The sequence below is a fragment of the Protomyctophum bolini genome (genome assembly GCF_963924005.1).
Source record: "Protomyctophum bolini genome assembly, chromosome: 9".
NCBI lineage: Eukaryota > Metazoa > Chordata > Actinopteri > Myctophiformes > Myctophidae > Protomyctophum > Protomyctophum bolini.
In genome coordinates, this window is record NC_137870.1 from 29175352 (window position 1) to 29198304 (window position 22953).

The 22953-nt window shown below is 40.4% G+C and overlaps 1 protein-coding gene across 1 annotated transcript; it reads right to left on the reverse strand.

Annotated features, from left to right (window-relative positions):
• Positions 1-3199: 3199 nt before the first annotated feature.
• On the reverse strand, positions 3200-21650 carry nlk2 (nemo-like kinase, type 2). Its single transcript, XM_080772726.1, has 11 exons — positions 19767-21650; positions 14436-14565; positions 13638-13693; positions 13097-13203; positions 12472-12557; positions 11854-12063; positions 10267-10368; positions 9444-9530; positions 8774-8972; positions 8049-8142; positions 3200-6916 (listed from the first exon to the last, which is right to left on the reverse strand). Exons 1-11 carry the CDS (start codon positions 20273-20275, stop codon positions 6862-6864), a joined length of 1635 nt encoding a protein of 544 aa, XP_080628852.1. The 5' UTR covers positions 20276-21650; the 3' UTR covers positions 3200-6861.
• Positions 21651-22953: the final 1303 nt, after the last annotated feature.

Genomic DNA, 22953 nt, shown 5'->3' on the forward strand with positions numbered 1-22953 from the left:
CTGCCTGCCTGCCTGTCCAATTGTCCATGAGTAGCTGTCTGTCTGCCTGTCTGAGTAGCTGTCTGCCTGCCTGCCTAATTGTCCATGAGTAGCTGTCTGTCTGCCTGTCTATGAGTAGCTGTCTGTCTGCCTGCCTGCCTAATTGTCCATGAGTAGCTGTCTGTCTGCCTGTCTATGAGTAGCTGTCTGCCTTCCTGCCTGTCCAATTGTCCATGAGTAGCTGTCTGTCTGTCTATGAGTAGCTGTCTGCCTGCCTGCCCAATTGTCTATGAGTAGCTGTCTGTCTGTCTATGAGTAGCTGTCTGTCTGCCTTCCTGCCTGTCCAATTGTCCATGAGTAGCTGTCTGTCTGTCTATGAGTAGCTGTCTGCCTGTCCAATTGTCCATGAGTAGCTGTCTGCCTGCCTGTCCAATTCTCCATGAGTAGCTGTCTGTCTGCCTGTCTATGAGTAGCTGTCTGACTGCCTGCCTGTCCAATTCTCCATGAGTAGCTGTCTGTCTCTCTGCCTGTCTATGAGTAGCTGTCTGCCTGCCTGCCAGCCAGCAAGTTGGTTAACAGAAAATAAATTGTTATGGCTGAGTAAAATAAAATACAATAAACACAATTTGCCTGGAAATAGATTACCCAGCTATGACCTTTTTCATGAAAAAAAAGAGTAGTGATATGGCTGACTGAGTAAAATAAAACAATCTACCTGAAAATAGATAGCTATAAGTGAAGAGCAATTTCCGCAATTACCATTTCCGCAATTTCCATTTCCGCAATTTCCGCAATTTCCATTTCCGCAATTTCCTCAATTTCCATTTCCGCAATTTCCGCAATTTCCATTTCCACCATTTCCACCATTTCCGCAATTTCCGCAATTTCCATTTCCGCAATTTCCATTTCCACCATTTCCGCAATTACAATTTCCGCAATTTCCATTTCCATTTCCAACTATTAATGGCAGCTGGGTTTCATCATTCAAATAAAATAGAATTCTGTCCGTTTAGCTATAAAATTATGTCAGGGAATAGGGATACACAGTATATGTCTTTCATTTGCATTGCATCCCCCCCCAAGCTTTTATTTTCGTTCGAGTAATAGTACAACTCTAATAGTATTACTTATAATAATGTAATTAAAGATAACTTCATTCAGATTTATTTATTTTTATTTCATTTTCCAGATTTTCTTTTCTTCTTTTTTTTAGATTTTCATTGGTGGGCCAGTCATAATGGTCCCGCGGGCCTGATGTGGCCCGCGGGCCTGAGGTTGAGTATCACTGTTATAGACCCCCGCCCAGTGGTGGAAAAAGTACTCAAATGTTGTACTCAAGTAAAAGTACTGTAATATAGATGTACTCCGTTACAAGTCCTGTATTAAAAATGTACTCAAGTAAAAGTACAAACGTATCTGCATCAAGATGTATACTTAAAGTACTAAAATTACTCATATTGCAGAATGTCCCATTTCACAATTTCAAAATGTGTAGGCTACAAAATCTTTTGAAAATAGCCGATTTTCAAATGGTCGAAATGTATATAGGGTTGAAGTGGTTAATGTATGTTTTCTAATCAAAATTAAAATCTCCAAAGTAACTAGTAACTAAAGTTTTCAAATAATTGTAGTGGAGTAAAAGTAAACATTTTCACTCTGAGATGTAGTGGAGTAGAAGTACGAGTATTGAAAATTGGAAATAGTCAGTGCAAATACATTAAAAGTGTACTTAAGTAAATGTACTTCGTTACTTTCCACCACTGGCCCACACCCTCCCCTAATTGAGCGCAGAGTAGAATACCGGTAGATGCATCTATGTACTACTGTATACTGTAAATTGTATTCAAATTACATTGCGTCTGAGTATAAATTTCATATATATAAAAATGCATTTGACAGCAATATACTCTTGATCCAAATAGTCACTCACAACAGTTTGTTTGTCCATGACACAAAGCTTGTCAGTTACTCCTTTTTTACTTTTCCAAAATGAGCTACGGTGGATTCAAGTACTTCATTCTAACACAAAGTAATAAGAAACTACTTTATGTACACAAATATCTCAAACAGGAAAGGGGGGGGGGGGGGGGGGAGTAACCCTGCTGGTTGTGTTAATTCCTGAGAAAGCTCCCATCCATTTCCCTATCGGCAAAAGCAAATTGCCTCCATTAACTGCATCGAGTTAGCAGAGTCTTGTTTGCATGGTGATAAACTATAGCCTACAATAATGTTAATTACAATAAAACACTGTGAGAACTCATGAAATAGGATGATATTTATTTTCTTTATACAAGTTGAATTCCTGTCAAGGTTAATTTTATGTACTCGGAACTGTAATATATAAACTTCCCTAGTAGTATGGAAAATCAATCCCTTTCTCACTGAGATTTGAACGCAACCATCAGAGGCTAATGTGAATTACTTCCCCTCCCTGCTGTATCCTATCAAATATAATGCAAAGTTGACTAACAGTCAGGAAACTTGGCGGTTGCTGAGGTTCATAAATACAAAGGTCTGATAACAAAATTGTAGGTGAATAGTTTTCATTTAGATAGTGTCAGATTGGCTGGATGGTGAGGGAAAAGGACAGGGACAATATTTGATCATTTTCAATATAAAAGCCTGAATGGACATTCATGTGGTTAACAACCAATCTCCACGAGAAAACATGAACCTGTGTAGGTACACACACCAAGTTATTGAGTTCAAGAGGTAGAGACCAACATGGTGAATCCTTTTTTTATATACATATTCACACAGTAGTGTTCTGCTAATCAAAGAAATGACGAGAACAAAGTAAATACTTCTAGTTTAGGTATCACCCACAACTCTGTTGTCCACACAAGTGATACAACATACAATTAACATAACTGTTGTACATTGTGAATCATTAGTTTGCGTTTGCTGCTCTACAGAACCTACTCACAGCATTGAAATCAACAAATATTTACATTTATATGCAAGTCTTGAAAATAACAAACTTTACAACCCTAGAAATTTGCATGGCGATAAACCTTACCAGCAGTATTGAGGAAGGTTTTTTGTGTTCTGTAGATTTGCTTAAAATGTCCCCCCTTTTAATCATATATGCACACACACATATGAAACTTCGAATTGCGAGAATGCATGCCATAGAATAATCTAAAAATGGAATAGAAAATAAGTCTAAACTCTAAATATATTAAATAATTTACTTCAAATCTTTTTTGGAAGGAGTGTGGAAGTAGGGTGGGTATTCATGAAGAGAGTATGGCAGATGATGCAAAACATAGTTTGTAGAAGTAGATTGGCTATTTTCGACAAGCGACACCATCTTGCAACAGTATAAATTAGGCTTCAATTATTAAAAATCATAAATCATATACACAAGAACAGATGCTTCAATAACATGTTACTTGCTTCCTGTAATACAGTGAGGACCCCATCATTAAATGCAATCCATGAATGAACATTTGATTTGACACAATCAAGACCACATATACAAATTATATTGCTGGCATGTTTGCTATTAGTCCAAATAGGAATGGCCAGATTAGACATGCAATAACTATTTTCTTTCCGTGAGACTACAGTAAATTATGGGCTGCTTCTCATGCTATGTCAACTGACATCAGAATACCCTGATGAACTGTCTGCTCCAATTCCCAATATTTTACATTTCTAACTTCTTACATTTGTTAGTATTAAAAAGATATTCAAATCTTAATATTTTTTTAGATTCCAAAACCACTCTTAAGTGACAATATGTTCTTGAAAGAGAACACATGGTACAGTGAAAAACCACTAATAATCTGATTGAGGTGACAGTATGTTTCTCATACTGTAACTGTTTAGCAATACATCACATAACATATAAATTAACAGCAGTTCATTGGTCACATATACCTCAGCCGTATTGTTAGTAAGGAAACTCCTTCCTTTATAAATAAAGAACTATGTAGACCTATGGAAATGAGATGAACTGCATTTTGTTGTTGGGGAAAGAGGTCAAATGACTTCAAATTTTAACCACATGAACCCTAGCATCCCTATTCTAGGGCAAACACTTACCAAAAATAGCAGATCTACAAGCTCACATTTCACAACGCATCGCAAAGCATGGTAAGCTTGTAGATTGGCCATTTTGGGCAAAGAGATGTTGATGTGAAAACTGTGCAGACCTAGTATAGAGCCCAGGGGGACTCTGGTCAACTAGGTATAGGGTTTAAGTGGTTAAGACTGAAAGACACATTTATGATGTAACACTGTATGGGGAATGTCTGTTTCATTCTTAAAATGTATACCGGTAGCTTTTGACAGGCAAGTACAAAACAAAACAAAATACACAATAAAAGACTAACTTCCAGGTAGATAACTGTGCTGTGGCTAAGTGGATTCAGTGTAAAAATCTTCAAGTCTGATCAATGTTATGTTTCATTGTTCTCATTTCAAACAGAAATAAAACTAGACTATACATATATAAAATATTTCCTGCTACACCCCCCCAAACAACTTATGTTGGCGTTTTATGGGGTAGTAAATTTGCTTAAAGGTATTAAGTTAAAACTGCAATTACTGGGCCAGCAAATGATCTAAACAACAAAAGACAAAACGTTGTTGCAAACACTTGTGGGGCCTTGTGTATAAAACTTGCATAGATTTACCACTGACAATCTAATAATCTATGCAAGCATAAGGGTGTAAAACTTGCACTGCATTATACTCATAAGCGTATGCACGTTTACATGTGGCCCCTAATCCAGTGTTTCTGAACCAGTTGTTCAGGACAAAAAGTGGACTGTAAGATGTTGACAGGGACAGGGTCACAGACAAAAAACACCTTTAATAGAGAAAAAATAAATATATCATATATTGGGTCCTGACTCCTGACTTCATGGTCAACATAAAATTGTGTACTAGTGCAAAACCAGTTGAGAACCACTGCTCTAATCTTTGGCTAGAAAACATTTATTCATCATAGCAAAATTGTTGGCCTAATTTTTAAGCACGCCAAAATTGAGGCGTACTGTACGTGTAAAGATTTCAAATAAGTTGTTCCTGCACCCGAATGAATGTATTGAATTTAGTGTAGGCACGTGAAAACAAGTAAAAAAATATTCTACACATTGTTTAGCTTCGGGTTCGCATTTTAAGTTTGTATGAAGTTAAAACATGTTAGAACAGGGCGTCCTTTAAAAAAATCTATGTGTTCTGTTGAGACGAACTGGCAACTAATGTCCTCAACAAGAGTAAAAATGAAACCTAGCAGTAGAAAGGGGCTTCCCTGGCCAGGTGGCCTACCAAGGGCTATGGAAGCCATGGATTGGACCAGAGGAAGCTGCTGGGGAAAATAGTTTCTACAATATCCGTATGGAGCAACATTTGCATTAGTTCTCACTTCCCTCCCTTATGGCCATAAGTGAAATTTGGAGGTGTGCTCTAAAGAGGCCCCTCAACATGTGATTTCAATTTGGGGTTGATTGGATATTGGGTTCTTGCATTTTAATTGCCCCTCTCACACGCCCCCCCCCCATCACTCTTAAGTGAAGTTACCTTAGGTAGAGGTCCCTAAATATAGGATTCAAAATTGGGTACATTGAGCAACGTGTTAATGATTTTTGGCATTTTTGTAACAGGCCCTTCCCACAAACTTTGGAAGGCAAATATAGCCAATTGGAATGGCATAGAAAAACTCTGGTCATCATATGACCCCAGAGATAATGTGTAGCAATTTGTGTGAATTTTGGACAAAATTGAGTAGCAAAAAGTGCGTTTTGAAGAAAATGCAGAATAGCAGAATATCTGGTTAGGCGATATGGGCCGGTGCATCATGAATCCAGGCTGAACAACCTGGTTCAAGAGTTAATGAACAAAATGTAAAGCGGGCTGGTATAGCACCACCATGAGAAAAGTTGGAGTGGATGTAGTTCCTTAATCTGTGTCTGTATGCACAAAGGTTTGGTGCCGATCGTTCCATCTGTTTCCAAGATTATCCTCGAATACACAGACGGACACACAGAAACAGGGTCTGAAACATAATCTCCGGGCCCCAGCCTTGGACTTGGCTGAGCCAATAGAGTACATTGTAAAGGCTTGAATATGAAATCTAAATAGATTGTCTGAATATAAAGTAAACTTTGATTAGCGAACATTTGACTGACTATTATAGTCAACATTTATGCGGCTGGTTGAATTCAGTGTGGTCTAATCTTGTAGGGCAGTAAACATTGATTCCAATTAAAGATACCAGTCTAAAAAGACATTTTTTCTTCCGGACAACCGCATAAAAAAAATAAAACTCTTTGTTACAATAGCTATCGAATCCCTGTCCATGCCTCATAGCGTTCTCTCCTTCTAGATTTAACGATTTAAGCTCCCAGGTGGCTTATCAACCTGGAAGTGGTAATTATCGTATTTATTTACATATAAACATTCTGATTTGGTCTATAAAGCATTGCTTTTATACACTTGCATACAAAACCGTCTAATATCCAACAATCAGTGGTTTATACTTTTTCTTTTATATTTTTCATCTTCACTATGAATGTACACACACAGGTAGGACACTGTCCTACTCTCCAGTGAAATGCTACGCAGTTTTGGGGGAAAAAGGGAATAACAGAACTGTACCCATTTCCGACCTCCTTTCTGAGAGGGGGGCTGTGCACTGGATGGGCGCAAGCCCCTATGAACAGAATTAAGATTACAAAGTTATGTTCATTCAAACTTTGCGTGCAAATTAAAACAAAAAAGGAACCGTGCATGCGGTGCGAGAGAGTTGGTACACGCTCCTTTCCGGATGAGGGGTTGGAAACTAGGTTCATTCTGTCAGGTGCCTTCTTGTTCCCGGGTTCAGCAGCTTTGTCAGTTGCAGTAGCAGTGAGAAGACATTTGCAACAGTAGCTATTCCCACACCAGTGGAGATGGGGGCATTTCAGATGGCTGGGCCACTGTGGAACTATACAGAGACAAAAATATACAATGTTTATTTCAACCACTCATCGACTCGCAAACTAGGTTTTTCAATTTTCACTCATGTAAAACATTCTGAACCTTCCTTCCATCCAAATTAGAATTTCATATTAAAATACAATATGATATTTTTTCGATACAACTACAGAATAATACATCTTCAACTGTCATTTACAGCATATGAATAGAAGTACATTATGGAGAAATGGTGTTATAGTTTGTAATTCAATATCCAAATTTGTTGATTAGTTTTGTCTAGACTTTTTTGCAAAAATTATTAAGACTAGTCTGTAACCCAGGGGTATTCAACTAGATTAGGTCGTGGGCCACAACTGTAGAATGATTGTGTGTGGAGGGCCGCACGGTGTACGTGCGAAGTGTGTGATTTTTTTTGGATCACAAAGATTTATGTAGGCTAATACATTTGTGCACAGTATGAGCACAGGGTGATATATGTCTATACAAGCATATGCTATACCTTAGAATAGACCTATTGGACAGAACGAGCGTCAACGAGCAAAAAGAGATCATGTGTACCAATCTTTGTGAGATTTAGATAAAATCTGTAGGTGGAAGAGCAAAACGTTAGTTTTGAAGAAAATTCGAAATGGTGGAAAATCTTTCCTGGCCTATGTGGCATGACCCAAGGAATCCAGAGAAGAATTTAATGTAATTAACAGCGTTAAGTTTGTTAAATTGAAAAAAGGGCGTCGTTGACCTCCATAAGGTAATGGTCAATGTCCATGTGGAAATTCAGAGCCATTGGTGCAGCCAGCGAGGAGACAGACAGTGTTTCTTACAGACATTCATACAGACAGACCCTTAATTATATGTTAGATTATCCAAGATCACACCGTGCTCATTTCACACCAAAACTGCCCCCGGGCCCTTCATGGACAAAGCACTTTTAATAGAGGAACACTATGTTACTTTCTTGAACTTCATCAAAAGTGTGAAATGTTTACCTTGGCCTCTACATTCTAACTTCTCCATGAAGTCACAATCAAATAATAGATAACACAATATTCCCCTGTTAAAACACCCAGAAAGCCCGTTTTTGATCCCGTTCCACTGGTTGAGAATGACTATGCTAAAAGCAAACAGAGCATTCCTCTTACCTAATAAAGCTTTTGAAAGCAGCTGATTGTGGGTTAATACAGAGAGGTACTCTGTTCCCTTTCTGCTGCTCCAAGATGAACTGATGGATGATGTCTGTGGAGAACAGAAAAAGGCATCAGCTACATTAATGTATAGTTATGATTACATTCAGCACCATGTCTCTGGCCAAGGGTAAAGCCACCAACCTGCCACTCCCCAGCACCATGTGATCACAAGAGCTACAGTATAGACACTGTTTTACATGAACATAGCATACCAGACGTCTGCATAAATCTTAGGTGGGTCATTTATCAGCCACCCAAATCCACCCATTCAGTAGAATATACACCAGCATTATGTTATAAAGACCAGCTGCTTTGATTCTAAAGGAATAGCAGCAGCTGGTAAATGGTGCATTTATATAGCACTTTTATCCAAAGCGCTTTACATAGATTGTGCATTACATTCACCCATTCACACGCCGATGGGGTGGAGGAAACCACACAAGGCACCAACCTGTACAGTACATCAGGAGCAATTAGGGGTTCAGCATCTTGCTCAAGGACACTTCGACACTAACTCTGGGGGAGCCTGGAATCAAAGTGGGAACCTTGCAGTTCCCATCTGGCTGTTCTACCAGACAATCTACCTGTGTAGGCCACCTTTGTCGTCATGGCTCACTTGCAAATGAGATGTAACTCACAATGTGATCTCAGGGTTAAGTAGGGGACATAATCCAACTCACCCTTGACCTGCCGCACAGAGCTGAGATTCTTCTCAAAGCCATCGTCAAACTTGGGATTGGTGACAGGCTCAAAGTCGCTGGTGTAAACACGACCAGAGGAGGTTGTGAAGCAGCACTTGCACATGCAGGTGTGGTATCGCAGTCGGCCCTCATCCAGGTAAGGATGAGCCAGGGCGTCCTTTGCTGAAATCCTCTTCGACTGAAGACCAGAACAGAGATGTCAGACTTCCTAAAACAGTGATTCTCAAACATTTTCTCGTCAAGGACACTTAAATTGATATGAATAGTAATCATTGCTATGGATGGAGTGGTTGCTCAGTAGCAGGGATCTCCCTGTGACTCCAGCAGCACTAGTAAACTGAAAATGCATTTTCAGCTCAGGATACCAATTTCATAAATCAGGAGAGAGAACTCCTGCAGGAAAAACAAATGACACACACAAATGAGCAGACACATTTGAAACTGGAACACTATGAAGATCAAAGCTGACAAATTGGTACTCTCTCCCGATTGGCTGAAATTGGTAACCCACCTGAAAATGTATGTTCTGTTTGACAGCTACTGAACAAACACTCTATAGCAGTGGTTCCAGGTGATCCCCAGCTAAATGATGATACATAAATGTACAGTATATAAAGATTTAAAGTCAAAGTGAATTAACCATACTCACAGGGTCAAACACCAGCATCCTGCAGAGAAGGTGCACAGCTTCATGTGTGGCTTGGCTTGACAGAGTATACAGAACAGGAAGGGATGGCTGAAAGAATTCAACAGGTCATGATGTGATACAAGTATGCAAGCATCATCTGTTAAGAGGAATACAGTCACATTCTTTGTCCTAACTGAATGTCTTAATATGAACGGTGTTCAGAAGGAGAAAGCTTCTCTGCCTAACCAAACATCAGCGTTCTCCCTTCTAGGTAGAGATGGCCAGCATATTATGTACCTGTCAAAATACTTCCTTAATGTCAACGAAGTCCATGGTCACAACACCAGAGGGAGTACCACAAACCACGTTCAACCCCGATTCGGCTCCAACAAATGGTTAAATTAATTTGGCTCCTATGCCACTAAAATGTGGAATGCCCTACCAACAGCCATTAAGAAATGTGAATCCCTAGACTCAAAACCGCTCTTGAAACGTTATGTTTTCATTGTTTAATTAAAGACATGAGGGTTTCCATCGGACAGTGTGTCATAGGTGACACGTTTTGATGACATCATTGCAAAAACATCCGTCGCACCGGCATGATGATTTCCTGATGATTTCCTTTTTTGCATAGAAGTGTATATCTACATCTTTAAATGATTCTGATTAATTGAAAATAGAGGACCCTGATGTAAACAAGTCTTAGTGCTTTTGCTGGTGTTATCATCAGTAGCAGACTTTGTATTGACCTATACTGTCGTTGAACTTTCTGTACCCATTCTACAAACTGTTAATAACATTTCAAATCAATCAATTAGCAATGCATCATGTAGCCATCGTTTACCTGTTTATGAGGTCCCCTGAGGATGTGCGCACGTGCGCCTTCACATGCGGTCCTCATAGCTTCCAGAGAAGGAGTCCCCAAAAGGTCGGTGATCAAATCCAGCTAAGATAAATGCGTAACATTAGAATTTGTTTCATTGCATTCTCAGAATAGATAATCATTCCTAACTGGTTCGAACTTAATAGTTTCAATGTACTGCAGAATAAAAAACTAACTTTCTTAATCTAGGAAAAAACCTCTCCAGCAGAGCTTGAGATTAAATGTCAAGGACCCCCAGAATTATCTCTATTGGGCCACGGACCCCCATCTCAAAATATGTAGTTCCAGGGACCGCCAGAAGCAAATATTTTAGTTCAAAATGTTTGCTGTGAATTATATATTCAATGATTTGCACCACATTTTAATGATTTTTCAAAAATAGCAGACCTACAAGCTCGTAGCGCGCCACTCGGTGGCACGCTATGAGCTTGTAGATCTGCTATTTTCAATAGCTAAATTATAACAAAATATTTAAAACACCAAAAGGGGTTAAACCATTAGATCCTCCAACAGATCCAGGAATGATACTTTTTTTTAATTACCTTGTACAGCAGGAGCAATATCATAGCTTTGAATATAGAGTTGTGATTTTACGACCCACTGCAATGATATAATTGGCATGTAATATTTATCCACATGCGTATAATATAGTTATTACACACAAGTGACAAGAGGGCAAATAAAGTATTGCGGAATTTCAAATAATAATGTGAACATCTTCAATCTCACTGAAGCTTTTTGTCATCTTAGGAACCGACTACTGTCTATGTTACTGTCCATCTTAAGAACCTTGGAACCTGTTATATCTGTGGATGGTCTACACTACACTCTACTACAGTAAACAGTTCAATAGCTGGCAGATGATTGCAAAAACCTGTGTGGTTGTTTTGCTAGAAACCATTAATAACATTGTCAGCATACATCATATATTAATTGCATATTGTGAGTTAGGGTACACACAGGCAACAACAAAAAGCTACACCAAATGCAATTTCTTCTTTTAGAGTTCAGTATGTTTTGATTTAGATGCCCAAACCTCATCCTTATTGCAGGTATGAAAGTCCAAAAACATTATAACAGCACTCGCCGAATGGCACAAATCTAACCAGTATTGGAAATGCCTGATTGGGTATCGCAAGCGTGCAAGTTAACACTGATCTGATACCATGTAATCTCTCAAGGCAGATTCAGAGCTCTGCAGCTGAATCTGTCGGCAACTCATATTACACAGAGTTGTTATTAGGAATGAAAACAAAGGAACATCACCGGAAGAGGAGAGCTGAAGGAGAGTGAAGGGGCTGAAATCTGTTTAATTTTTTTTATAAAAATGTAATTGCCAAAATGACAAGCAGCATCAACACCTACTAGCCAGTGTCAGCACCACCTGGGGAGGCCAGCCAACTAACCATCACACAGGCCGATGTAGGTAGAGTCTTAAAGTGGGTGAACAGCTGTAATGAAGACCCGGTTTTGAATGACAAAAGACAATGGGAAGTGGTGCTAGCCCATGCGTCTGTATAGGTGGTTGTGTGTGTTCAGGTCAGTTACCTGCTGAATGGGACTTTGGGCTTGGAAGAGGATGCGTCGTCCCAGCAGCTCAGCGAAAATGCAACCCACCGACCAGATGTCAATGGCATTGGAATAGTGGCGACTCCCCATGAGGATCTCTGGGGCACGGTAGTACTGGGTCACCACCTCCTGAGTCATGTGGCGTGACTCGTCCGTCTCCTCCACCCGCGCAAGACCAAAGTCACAGATCTGGAGGACAATAGTTCACAGACTGTGACAACTGAAGGGAGCTGTTCTAGCATAGCTTTCATTCAGACTAAACTAAATCTCTTTCATTTTGCACGTTGTGAAAACAGGCATTCCTGGCATTGCATAAATGCAGAATGTTGAATAAATAGTGATGTTTCTACTGCAATCTTGATATTGGTAATTTGTGATGCAGATACCTTTTATGATCTAGTAGGTTATTTGCTTCAACGCATAAGATAGAAAAATGTTCCGTTTAGGTTTTGGCAACATTTGAAAAGAATATAATATATTGTGGAATATAGTTATATAGCTGAAGCTGTCTAGATTCTAGAATCTTAAAATTGCATTAATAATTAATATGTTGCCGTCATTTTACAATAATCACAGCTGTGCAATGTCAAAACGCACCTTCAGCACACAATTGCTGTTAACAAGGAGGTTTCCAGGTTTGATGTCTCGATGTAGAATGCCTGCTGAGTGAAGGTATTTAAGTCCTGCAGGGAACAGCAAACCATCGGCAACGAATTAAAAGAGACCAGGAATAAAAATACACACACACACACACACGCACGCACACGTGCGTGCGAAGACCCACCAGAGATACCAGTGTCTCACAATTTATGTTGACCTGGATCAACTCCTTAAAGGCATAGTTCAGCGTTTAAAATGTGGGTTTGGTATTGCATAACCCAAGGTTCTTGTCACATAGTTGTAATGTCTACAGTTTCTCAGAAATGTCCACTGGAAAAGCTTGATAGTATTTTGCAGCAATGTTAATGGAAAACAAATGTGATCAGCTGGTTAGATAGACTTGCTATCAAATACTCGGGTATCATACTCGGGTACCTCCATTTACACCTAACAAAATGAAGTTCTCTAATCTAAGCTATCATTTTCCAAATATTAAATATTAAATCACAAAGGCACAGGAGTATATTTCATTTCAATGTAGGAATAAATTAGGTAGTAAATGTTTGATGAACACCAAATAATTTCATTAATGAGAGCTACTGTACAGGGCAGGCAAACTTACCTCGGAGGATCTGATAAAGAAAGACTTTGACATGGTCAGAGCTTAGAGGCTGTGGTGATACAATGATCTTATGGAGGTCACTTTGCATCAATTCAGTCACCACATAGCTGTAAAATGGATAGTTAAGGCAACAATAAAGCAAAGGGTTTACTAAAAGAAGCTATTGAAGGGACTAAAGGGCCTGTGCCACAACTATCACTATCACATGGGCTTCATCTAACTTTTAATAGCCGCCACAATTCATGTTAAACCATGTCTTTTTGTATTGTATATTGTATATTTAAATAGTCTTGAGAAAAAAAGCTGCCATTTGTCCCAAAGTGACTGCAAAAAAAAGCAATTTGTTTCAAAAAAGCTTTATACCCTGTATACATGTATACGGTAATGATGCATTGTGACATAGCTGTTTACAAAGTGCTGTGCCCCCTCCAACTGTATATACTTTCTAGAGAATCACGGTCATACAGAAGTCACAGCACATGAACAAAGACAGATGTAATTGGGCTGCTTAATACTGGCCAAATGCAATAGTGAAGGATACATCTCTTCAAAGTAGTCAATGTGTGGAGGCTGCAGGATGTCCAGAGCAGATAATACCTGTGGACAGAGAACAAGGCCAAGTTAAACCCCTACGGAACAAGGAGTCAGTGTGTGCATGCGTTTGTGCCCATGTATTGCAGTAGGACGAAGATAAAACCATTTTACTGTTAAATCAAATCTGACCATGTGTCCCAATCCTTCACTTGTCTTAAAGGTTTATGCAGCATGTATTCTTTATTTTATATACGTTATGTACTGTATTATGTTCTTCTGTGTGAAGCGAGCCTTTACAATGAGATTTAACAAAATTGGAAAGGTTCCAAAAAACGTCCTGGGGATCTGGACAGGACAAAATACACAGGGAAATAAATGTCATGCCAAATGTTGACATATTTCTGGGTTGGAGAAGTGTTGAATTCTGATGGGTTTGCTGTGACACCATGTTTTAAAACTATGTTCAGAATCTATGTTTCATTGTCCAGCTTCCTGTTTCCATTCAACTCTAGAATATAATAATAATAGAATCGCAATTTACTCTCGTCTTCACTGTGGGAATAACCCGTCTGAAATCACATCTCTGCATCTTAGCTCAAGCTTAGCTTGAATATGTACTTTGCTCAGCCAATCAAATCATCACTATGGGGTGATCAGCCAATCCCAAGCCAATGTTTGTGTCTCAAAAATAAACAGGGAAACAAGTGCATCTGAATTAAGGAACGATTAAATGACAAAGAAGACATTTTACAGGAGAAGGAAATAATCTAGGCGTCTGTGCAGGACAATGTCAGGTGCTACTCACATTATCATGTTTGAAGAAGCAGAGCATCTTCAACTCTCTGAACACCCTCTTACAGGAAACAAGGTTTTGGAAGACATTGGGCATCTTTTTGAGGGCAACACGCTTTCCATCTCTGGGGTCTGTAACTGACCTGTGTGAGAGGAGAGATAGGAAGACAAAGTTAAGTCAGTCCTCATTAATCCAGTGGCAGTGGTGGTGTGTAAATGTCTAATACGGTACTTAAACAGGATTTTGTTTTTGCATTGTCCATGTTTTTCATAACGTGTTGCATATTAGTCATACGATGAAGTATTTGGCTTCAGTGGTTAAATGTCATGGCCTGAATGATGGCACAGGTAATGACAGACAATTAGCACAATTAATGCAAATAATCTCCACCACCGTTCACCCGGCAATTCTTTGCATGCACAACATTCGCACATTCCCACTAGGCCGAGGAAGAAATGCCACTTGAAAATGTTCACATCAGCTTCATGGTGACGCTATAACTGGCCCATTTGTGTTTTTACCTACAGTATAACTGCACCAATCTGTGTAAAACTTTGTATGCATACTCCCTAGAGGCCAAGGAAGAACCTTTGTCAGATTGTGGTGAAACTGTGTGCATGCATTCCTCTAGGCTGAGGAAGAAATGCCGTTTCCCAAAACGCTCCTATCCTGGTGGATAGGTTTCTCGTTTAGCAATAAAACATTTTCTTTTTCCTTCCATTTGTCAGTCTGTTTCTTCTATGTGAAGTGTAAACCCCCCCCCCCCCCCCCCCACACACACACACACACACTTTACTATTATTATTTTTACACTGTACAAACATGGAGTCCAAAAACAAGCTATATTCAACTAAGAATGGAACATCACAGCAACACACTTTTTTTTCCTCCCCGGTGAAAGAGACTCTTTCACTCTCACTTTCTTTTGAGATATTTGGTGTTAACATAGTCACAGAACAAAATATTCTGAGTCTTGAAAGATTAGTAAAAGTGCTGGCAGTGTGTGCAGACTGTTTTAGACTGTTTAGAGAAACTCTGGCAGTTATGGGGGAATTACCCACATTTTAACCATGAGGCTCTGCTCTGCAGCTTGTGAGGGGTTAAGGTCCCAGCAGTAGCAGCTGACCTCAACAAGGCCTGAACATGTTGGTTCTGGGACACCATAATTTACTTTTATATATTGGTCTAATAATAATTCAACCCAGCATTTGTTATGAGGTGTCCACTATAACCTAAACCAACCCCCCTTTTACTTGAATATCTCATATAAACTATCTTTGTACAGGAGGTGAGGTGATTATCAAGTACCACATAGAGGAATGGATACATGTATGGTAAAAGAATAAGAAAGTGCTGTGATAGTTAAGTTTATTTAACTTTTATCTGGTTTGGCTAGTAAAGGAGTTACTTCAGTAGCAATAATGATAATAGCAACATAAACATACTAGAAATATTTTTCGAGCATATAAAAACGAAGTGTAAACAACGTGCTTTAATAAAAATAACAATTATTTGGGCCAGTGACAAACCGATACTGTGGCCTAGATAAAGAGACAGAGACTGACAGAAGAAAGGTAGACTTAACAGTGAGGAGAGAGAGTGTGTGTGTGTGTGTGTGTGTGTGTGTGTGTGTTAAAGAAAGGCTTAGTAGGACATGGCCAGGAGGATTGCTATTTAAGCTACTCTGATCAGCAGCACATTGAGCACAGTAGTGGTGTATGAGCACTGCTGTTGCTGTCACAAGCATACAGCTTTACAGAACCATTATTACACACACATCTTTCTCTTGACATTTGTGTAATACAAATTGTGTAACTTTTAATTCTTTATATTCTTCCAAGGCACACAGAAATCTTTTTTCACGATTTTGAAAAACATTTTTAAATAGTTCAAATAGCCTATCTACAAGCTCACAATGTGTCAATGTAGATCGGCTATTTGAACTATTTGAATGTTTTTCATGGACGTTTAGGGATAAGGCACCCTTGTTCTCAGCCTTCAGATGATTATTACACGTTACTATCCGAGTCCACAGTTCGTCCAGACCATCTGAAAGTAATAAAAATAGCCAATCTACAATTGACGCGCCGCAACGTGTTATGAACTTGCCTATTGTTTTTTTTCACTAGTTTTATATTTTGTTAACGATAAGAAAGACATACAAGGTTTCCACCCGATAGTGACAAGTTGATGAACCGTGACCTCAAGGGCCCCTCAATAAGGCACAGATGTCCGCTGTCAGAGTTAGGGCTGTTATCAATTCAGACTGGTAAAAAGCCTAAACCTTTCTCACCTCCAAAACCCTGGGGCATGCTGGGTAGTCTACTGTGCTTGGCCAGATGATGGCCAAGCATATAAAGCATATATAAATGGCCAAGGATATAAAATGAGCTATATGGTGATATGAGATTGTCATATCGCCCAGCCCTAGTCAGAGTGCAGCAACATCCTGTGGAATGCATGGTGGGTGTATTTAAACACCGGAAGCCCTGGAAGATGCTAGCCAGGATATGCCAGCTTGGACAACAAATTATTTCACTTTCACAAAACATTTCCCAATGTCGGAATAAAGTAATGACTGATCAAATCAAACGTTTTAATATTCTCGCAAGGCTGATCTTTCAGCATGCTGCATGTTCAACCAACAACGAATCCCTTTATTATTTCCCCATTACATTTTTCAGGTTTTAGTCCCACCCAACCCCAAACCCATAAATCAATGCTATTGAACACACTTAAAATCTGTGTTTCGAAAAATATTGAACCAATAAAAAGTATTAAAAAGTGTTCTGACCTCTACCCGAGGTGGGGGTTGGCGATAGGGCCTTTCTGTGTGGAGTTTGCATGTTCTCCCCGTGTCCCCTAGGGTAGATACCCTCACAAAAACATGCCGTAATCCTGGTCTCTAAAACTACCTCCCCCTGGCCAGCCGGGGCGCCTGATGGAGGGGAAAGGAACTGGTCGGAAATAACGTGTCCCTTCCACGCGCTACGTCCGGCCGGGGAAATTCCCCTCTGTCAGGTGAAAAGAAGCAGCTTGGACTCCTCATGCATAGAAGGAGGCATGAGGTCAGTCCGCTGCCCCCCCAGGTTGGCAGAGGAAGTGTAGCGCCCAGGATTACATTAGATAATTGGCAAAAAAAAAGTGTTCTGACGAAACCAGCTAACTCCATTGGATCTTCAAACTGTGTGCATCCAACTCCTAACCTGACTCCGCCAGATGGGGCAGCAGAGAGTACACTGGGTTCCCCCCTCCTGCTCCCATCTGGGAACTCTCAGGCAGACTCGTCCGGCCACCAAATGGCCTGGCCAATCAGCGGCAGCTAGAGGCGGGATCAAGGCAGGACTGTGTATGCCTTTTAAAAAGTGACACCTTATGCCAAAGAAGGCTCTGCTAAAACTTGACTGTATGCTGCTGCCTGTGCCAAACAAAATAAAAATAACTTAACGGACATGGTGATCTTTGTGCCTTATTGGGACTCCAGGTGTTCACTCTTTAAATGAAATGAAAAGGGAGATATTTCCTTTCACATCAAGTAAGAGCATTCTGTCCTACTCCTCTCTGCTTCAGCCCTCCCTGCACGATCCTCAGTAAACCTTCCAAATAGGATCAGGGAAGACAACCAGATGGCAGCAGCCTAACAACCTGGGATATTCTAGGATCCCAACACGTGCACCTATGACTAATGCTGAAACAAAGGCTCATGAACAACTAATTAATCACAGTAGTAAACGACAGCCATTTCAAAGATACAAAACATCCACCCATAATGTACACAAACAAACACACGCACAAGGTACGCTTTAAAGAGATCTAGCCTAACTGTAGATCAAATAAAAGCAAAAGTAGTTGGAAACTATGTTAAGTAAAAAATAAAAATAAAATCATCTTTACTTTTAAGTTGTTTGAACTAATTGTGGAAATTGTGTAGTGTTCTCAACTTCTCTAGGCCCAATAAATCAGTTATTAATAAGGAGTTTTTCCTGAATCACAGTTACTGTAGAAAAGTAACAGAAACTTATATTGCAATGTTACACAACTTACCCTAACTCCCATTTAAACAGTTTATATGAAATGACTGGTGAATTCATATTTGTAATTTATTAATTATGTACAATTGTAGGCTAAATAAGATCTTAAGGGCTACATAAGCTAGAACAGTCTTAGACTACCGTTTGTCATTGTCATCTTTTTTTTTAATTGTAAATACAGGTTTGCACATCATTCTAGTGATATAGATGGAAGTGCTCTTTACCTCAACGCTTTTTATTCATTATTCATAGACATTATTAAGATTATATCACAGTTTAAACCAACTACAAGCCTTCTGAATCCTATTAAGGTTTGTGTCCACATCTGTGTTAAATATTAAACAGCTGATGAGAAACTATTATTGAAACAAGTGCTGCTCTCATTTCCCTGAGCATGCTGTTCTATTTGAATCATAATGTAGTCCTACAGTAGGGTCATTAATGATTTAGGCATGTCTTTTACATTTCATGTTAAGTTTGACCCATGGTAATTCTTATGGAAATATCCTGACCTGAACTCCTGTGGAAAACGTTTACATTGTTGTGAAGGGTAATCTACAAACAATTAGGCTATAAATATATTCTCACTAATATTTTAACAAATATGTTACATAAAGTGATTTAAAAATGTGGAAGGGTTTCAATGTGGTAGTTTAAAATATTCTCCCTTTTTTCACGATGGTGAAAGAATGGTGAAGAATGGTGCATTTATATAGCGCCTTTATCCAAGGCGCTTAACATAGATTGTGCATTACATGTGCATTACATTCACCCAGTCACACATTCATACACCGATGGCGGCGGAAACCATGCAAGGCACCAACCAGCATATCAGGAGCAATTAGGGGTTCAGTGCCTTGCTCAAGGACACTTCGACACTAACTCTGGGGGAGCCCAGGTTCGAACTGGCAACCTTGCAGTTTCCATCCAGCCACTCTACCCCTGAGCCGCTATATGTGTACTATTGTTTAATGTCTTCCTCTGCTTATTCTCACAAAGAGAATGCATATATATATATATATATATATATATATATATATATATATATATATATATATATATGACAAAATAAAGAAATCTGATGTTTAATATAAGTGACTTACAGTGAGAAGAGGGACTTTAGCATTTGTGTTACCAAGACACACTTCCACAGGAAACGGAACAACTGTTACGACTAGTCTACTGCAGGTGTTGAACTTTGTGTACTTTTGGTTTTGAGCTAAAAGTGACAGTGACACCACCAGCACCTTGTCACTCTCCTCGGTCTGATCCACAGGGTGCACAAGCAGAAATAATAATGTAGGCCACTTACCAGACAACCCCAAAAGCTCCATAGCCAATGGGTCTGTCAGACTCGATATCCAGCTGTGGTTGAGTTAAGTGATGAGAGTGTTGCTGCTGCTGCTGCTGTTGTTGCTGTTGATGATGATGGTGGTGATGGTGGTGGTGGCCTTTGACAGCAGCGGCTTGAAGCTGGGCAGGTGCTGCAGCTGCCGTGGGTCCGGGGGCTTGTCCGGGAGCAGGAGAAGGGAAGTAGGGTTGCTGCTGACTTGGGTTCAGCATCACCGCAGCAGCAGCCGCCGCAGCGGCGGCCGTGGAAGTGTGCTGCTGCTGAACGGGATGGACGGCAGCGGCAGAGCCAGGGTGCTGCTGCAGGTGGTGCTGGCCTGTGTGGTGGTGGTGGTGCATGTGTGGGGGTGGGAGATGTGGCAGCTGGTGGTGGTGGTGGTGAGGATGGTGGGCAGCGACCGCCGAGGAGCCACCGTTGTAAGCAGCCATCATCTTTGCTGTGTTTGTGGCAGTCGTTCCACAAAGAGCCATTCACTCAACGGGGATGAATAGAATGGACGAGGACGAGGCAGAGAGAGGATGGGGAAGTGTGCCTTTAAAGAAACCACTTCCAAAAGTGAAGATGAATGGCCAGAGGGAAACCGTTGGCCAAGATGGTTTGCAGTATCTCGATTCATCAAAATTTAAAAAGAGATGTAAAATGGATTTGCTTAAAATTAAAAAGATCAAACTTATCAGTAATTTCAAATCTTTGCCAGACACAAAACCTCTCTCATCTACCACCTTATCATTAAGCCTCCAAGGGTTTGACCCACTTCCTGCAAATTAATTTCCCAGCTTGCACACCATTAGGCTTCTGCAGCCCTGGCTGCTAACGGAAGGCATGTCGTGATCATTTAGGGGGAACACTATGCAAGTCTGACTTCGACTACATAGGCCTTACAGTGTGTGCACCTGTCAAATAATATGAAAAGCAAAACATGCAGATAGTAAACAACCCTCACCCCCCTCAACGCCACCCTATATTTCCCTCATGTTCAAAGTGGCATCTCCCTCTCCCTCCCCCCTACGACTAAAAAACAAATATTCACTTTCCCTTATCTAAACAATGTCACATGGGAAACAGTGCCTTCATCTTTCAAATTCAGACAAGTTTGCCATGAGGTCTTGTCCAGCACCGAAGCTGTGTCCGCTGTCGGTCAGCTTTATGTTGTGCTGCAAAAGGGAGATTACAGATGTTATACATAGGCCTGTATATCCTAAACAGTGGCAATGTCCCAAGAAGACCGTGGTTCCTGACCAGATAAATCAGAGGTGTAGCCTGGCCTAGGCTAAACCACCACAACGTAGCTTATGCACTCCAGGCCTCGCCATCCACTTGAAGTCAGAGTGCCAGACTGCAGCCGGCCGAGAGGACACAAATCCACATCATTTTGGACAAAACGACGAAGCCTTTGGCTTTTAATCCAACGCGAAAACAAATCCTCCTTCCAGGCAGTCAACTCATTTTCTTCTCATCGGTTCCCGCATGTCCAACGCTGGTTAGACACAGAGTCCACTTGCGCTGCCCAAGACATACATCCACAAGAACGGAATGATATATTTATTTACACAATAATTAATGTGATTGGTTTATTTATGTAGCCTACTCTCTCGCCGGATGGTGCTGCCAGGACCGCGGAAGAAGCCAGCAGGGTACCCAATCGGACAACTCGTGATGGAAGCCTGTATCTCCGAATCCTCTTTGTGTAATGCTCCGAGGACCCGACAGCTCGGACTGGCAGCCACAGGGGTCTAATTTCGGTTTAGGCCCCTAAACGTTTAGGAACTGTCGCCGTTGAGGTGACCATAAAAAACTACAGGTCGCAAATGCAACTGATTGAAGCAGTTGATCCAACATGGTGAACAAAACCCCAGCAGCTACTCCTCGACCATGGGATTACATGAAGGAGGCCATCGAACCAATCACATAGCCGCTTCAGTACAGCGTCACCTCAAATGTCGTGTGATTGGCTCTGCATAGAGCCTCTCGCGAGCAGTGCTTTGATTGGTTAGTATCAACAGTCCACTGTAGAGATTCTCTGTTATGTTATGTTGTATAAACATAATAATAGTATACAACTTAGTCTAGGCTGGCAGATGGACACCCACCACAAAACGAGTTTGATGTATGCGTTTACAAATACACAGACTATATTGTGTATTAATTCATATACTATTACAAATTAATCTAAAACTCATTAGATCAGCTAAATCATCGGTTGCCAGACAACAACCTAGCCAATCACAGCGCGGTTGTTTATCTGACCTATGCTACACTCGTGACTCAACTCAACCTATCACAAAGTTTATTAATCACGCTTATTACATGACTCAAACACATTTTCCCCCAGTTGTCATTGGACATTTAAATTCAGAAAGTATTGTGAGAGTCCATTCATGTTCATCAGGTAGCCTACGCACCATGGCTTGGCCACTACCCAAAAGAGGAATTAACTGAGGCTTTCAATCTTTTTCTTTTTTGTTATAAACAGCGAACACGTGCTGTTTTGACAAGGCTAAAACTGAATATTACATTTTCATTTGAATTATGGGTGCACTTACTGCACTATGTATGCTTCCATAATATATTATAATGTATTATGTACATTTAGTTATTACATGGGCAGACGCCGACGGTTTGAAGTCCAGACTGACTTGTACAGTCAACTGCCATGTCATTACACATACAGTATCTGTAGGGGGCACGCATAAGTACAGATCTTAGGTACAGATACGTTATCAGCATAGCAACAAAACAGAAGCAGGGCAGGCATTTCAGGGAGGCCACGAAGGCCATGGCTGTGGTTGCCCCTCAGTACGGCCTTGTGCCCCTCAAAAAATAGCATGCCCTGAGGCCACAGTGGCCTTAATGTCCCAGCTGACTGTAATACTTGCTGTACTGTAATTGTATCGATACATTGTGCTATGCCTATTTTCCTGTTTTTCAGGGGCGCTATACAGCTTGTCCCCACAAAAATGTCCACAACACAAACATTAACAATGAAGGGAAAATGTACATCATCTTTAACTTGTTTATACTAGAGTGAGTTTGGAAAAAGGTGTACCCCCTTCTTGTTTATTCAGTACACTGGGTGGGTTGTCGTAAAAAAATCTGGTGTGCTGCGCCATGGGTGTGGTGACTGAGTGCCCGCACTGACTGACCCTAC